This window comes from Habropoda laboriosa, unplaced genomic scaffold (assembly GCF_001263275.1).
Source record: "Habropoda laboriosa isolate 0110345459 unplaced genomic scaffold, ASM126327v1 scaffold111, whole genome shotgun sequence".
Taxonomy (NCBI): Eukaryota; Metazoa; Arthropoda; class Insecta; order Hymenoptera; family Apidae; genus Habropoda; species Habropoda laboriosa.
The window spans coordinates 1,698,758-1,701,398 of record NW_017100293.1 but is presented as its reverse complement, the minus strand read 5'-3'; the positions used below and the strand labels follow the sequence as shown (position 1 = coordinate 1,701,398).

General features: G+C 40.6%; 1 protein-coding gene across 1 annotated transcript in view; it reads right to left on the bottom strand.

The window, feature by feature from the left end:
• Window positions 1-1,446: 1,446 nt before the first annotated feature.
• The window catches only part of LOC108573883 (trypsin-1-like), a 4,047-nt gene continuing 2,852 nt past the window's right edge, over window positions 1,447-2,641 (bottom strand). The window contains exons 6-7 of the mRNA XM_017936367.1: window positions 2,340-2,489; window positions 1,447-1,918 (exon numbers count right to left, since the gene is read on the bottom strand). Of these exons, the coding sequence (XP_017791856.1) occupies window positions 1,673-1,918; window positions 2,340-2,489 (396 nt within the window). The 3' untranslated portion in view covers window positions 1,447-1,672. The remainder of the gene's footprint in view (window positions 1,919-2,339; window positions 2,490-2,641) is intronic.

Genomic DNA, 2,641 nt, shown 5'->3' with positions numbered 1-2,641 from the left:
GACATTATTTTCAATTGAAAAAGAAAATTATAAAGCATAATACTATAATCCTATGCTTAAAATGTATTTTCTTGTGGCCGCCTGACAGCAACCTGTAAATCTGGCGCGACAGTGAACGTGTTAATAAGTAAATGTTGTTCAAATTATATCGTGTTTGATATCATTTTCATCAGAAAAATCTCAGCAACATGTTAAATAAAATTGCAGATAAAAAAAAGTAAAATTAAAGAAATGATATTTTTCTATTATGATTTGTCGAGCCGTGAAATCTCCGACTGCGAGCGAGATAACATGGGCGCAGCAATGACGCAGACCTAGGCGTAGGACCATCTATACTGTCACTTGTAGAATCCAAACTTACTGTCTCTTGTAGAGAATTTACTGTAATTGCTTCATTTTCGTTCTTGCAAATGTGAATATGATGTATTTTACATTTAACAGAGGCATAACAGTTTGATTAGAATTTAACAATCTCTCGATAAATAGACTATTTTGTTCTAAGTATTTGTGAAGCAACGACGAGTTAACTCGTCTTCCTCGATTAACAGGTTAATTACTGTTCCCACACGAATTCAACGCGCCACAAAATCATGTCTGCAATTTTCCTGCTGGTTAACCCTTTCTCAGATTTACCTCCAAACTGTGTATATATCTCCTTTTCGAATCACATAATTTTTAGAATTTCGAATCATAATTTTTACAATGTTTAGAATCTTGAATCACATAATTTTAAAATTTTTAGAATTGGGAGTCACATAGTTTTTACAATTTCGAATCACAATTTTTATAACTTTTCCAATTTTATTTAATGATTTGGCTCCCTCAGATTCGTCGCATCGACCAAAACCCGAGATCTCCGATCGCACACACGCTGATTAAACGAATGCGTCGATAAACCGTCCACGTTCCACAGTTCCTTCCACCGACGATCTAGTATCATTTTCCGAATTTCTCCCGAATTCGTCCATCAAACACTCACCAACACCGTGGACAAATATTTTCTTCTAATATCTGCCGGGAGGAAGGTCTCTCCGAGAACCGTGAAATTCAGTAGAAACGGCGGTGAATCGTCAGACACGGGGAAAGATATCTCGCCATTGGCAATACCGCGTCGACACGTTCTCTATTCGAACCCCCGTATTAAGTAGCTGCGAGCTTTTTACGCGTCTGCCTTGTCGAGGCTTTTCGTTCGAGATCAAAGCTTCTGGCTGACGATGTATATTTCCCCCCTTTTCTACCACCCTTCGTCGGCCTTTGCCCGTGAAAGCGAGCCAACCGCCAAAAGTCATCCACCGTGCTCGTCTAGCCCGGCTGAATAATCGAACCTGCATGCAATTTCGAGGGCGAAAGGATTGGAAACGCGACGGCACTCTTCGAGGCGTAATTCTCGAAGCGAAAAAAGCGTCTTTCTTTGATTTTTTGAACTGTTTATTAAACAGTGTCGTAAACAAATCATCATATCTAAGCTAAATTACTTCGCCTAATTTGTCCTGGAAGAATTTTCATTTGCAAACTTTCCGAATTTAGTACAACTTTTTACCTGTTCAATTTTTAGTACGTTTAGACGAAGAGAAAAGTAAGAAAAATTGGTAGTGAATGAAGGTTTGAGTTATTCCCTGGTAAATGAAAGAATTTCAATCGTAAATAAATGTTCGTAAGAATTCTACGATGGTCAACAAAGTAGCAGTAGCACTGTAAAAATAACGATGGAGAATAACGGGCTGTCGAGTATTTTCGCCCTGGAGGAGTCCTGTAATTTAGCTGGAAGTGCCCCTTGCTGCACGATACTGTTTGTCCAAGACTTGTAATAGAACACGTCAGCGTATGTGCCAGGGAAACCTGGCCGAGCGCAGCCGTATCCGCCGGAAACCACGCCGGTTAGCACTCCGTTGCAGATCATTCCGCCTCCAGAGTCGCCCTATCGAAGATTAAATTGGAGTAAAATTCGAAGTTCACGGGTGAATCTTTCTCGGATAATTTGAGAAGGAGAAGGATTTATCTGTGTACGATACTCGACTCGCGACGCAATTATAGTCGAGGCGTTTGATGGAAAAAGGGCACATTCGCCGAAATGTCATTTGAAGAAAATCGATTTCAACGTTTTCGTTATCGTATCACTTAATAAAAAGCAGTATTATAATATGTCCTGAGTAGGTTTAAACGATTTATGGAATAGGGGGTGGAAAATCTCCTTTTCTCCAGTAATGTTCCTGATTAAAAAGGAAAAGGAAAGGAGGATGAAAGTGACCGAGATGCGTCTTGGACTGCTCTGTCGCAGGAGAGAAATATGTTCGAGTCTTGAAATTTACGATTTTACTGGACGATCTCGGTTTCCTTACTTGACAAGCATCCATCTGACCCTCGACGTATCCAGCGCAAAACGAGCCCGACAGCAGCTCCGTCACGTTCTCCAAAAGAGTCCGGCATGTGACGGTGTCCAACAATGGCAGATCTATGTACATCAGATCGTTGGTCACTTCAATGGCATCCTTGGGCAGAAAAATCGCGAATATACGAAGCATTCGTTGAAACAAACTGAAGAACATTTAATCAGCCATACAATTACACTTTACCAGAAATCTATTCAACCCTTTCGCGACTAGCGCCGGTTATATCCGGCATCCACTAAATGCTTGACACT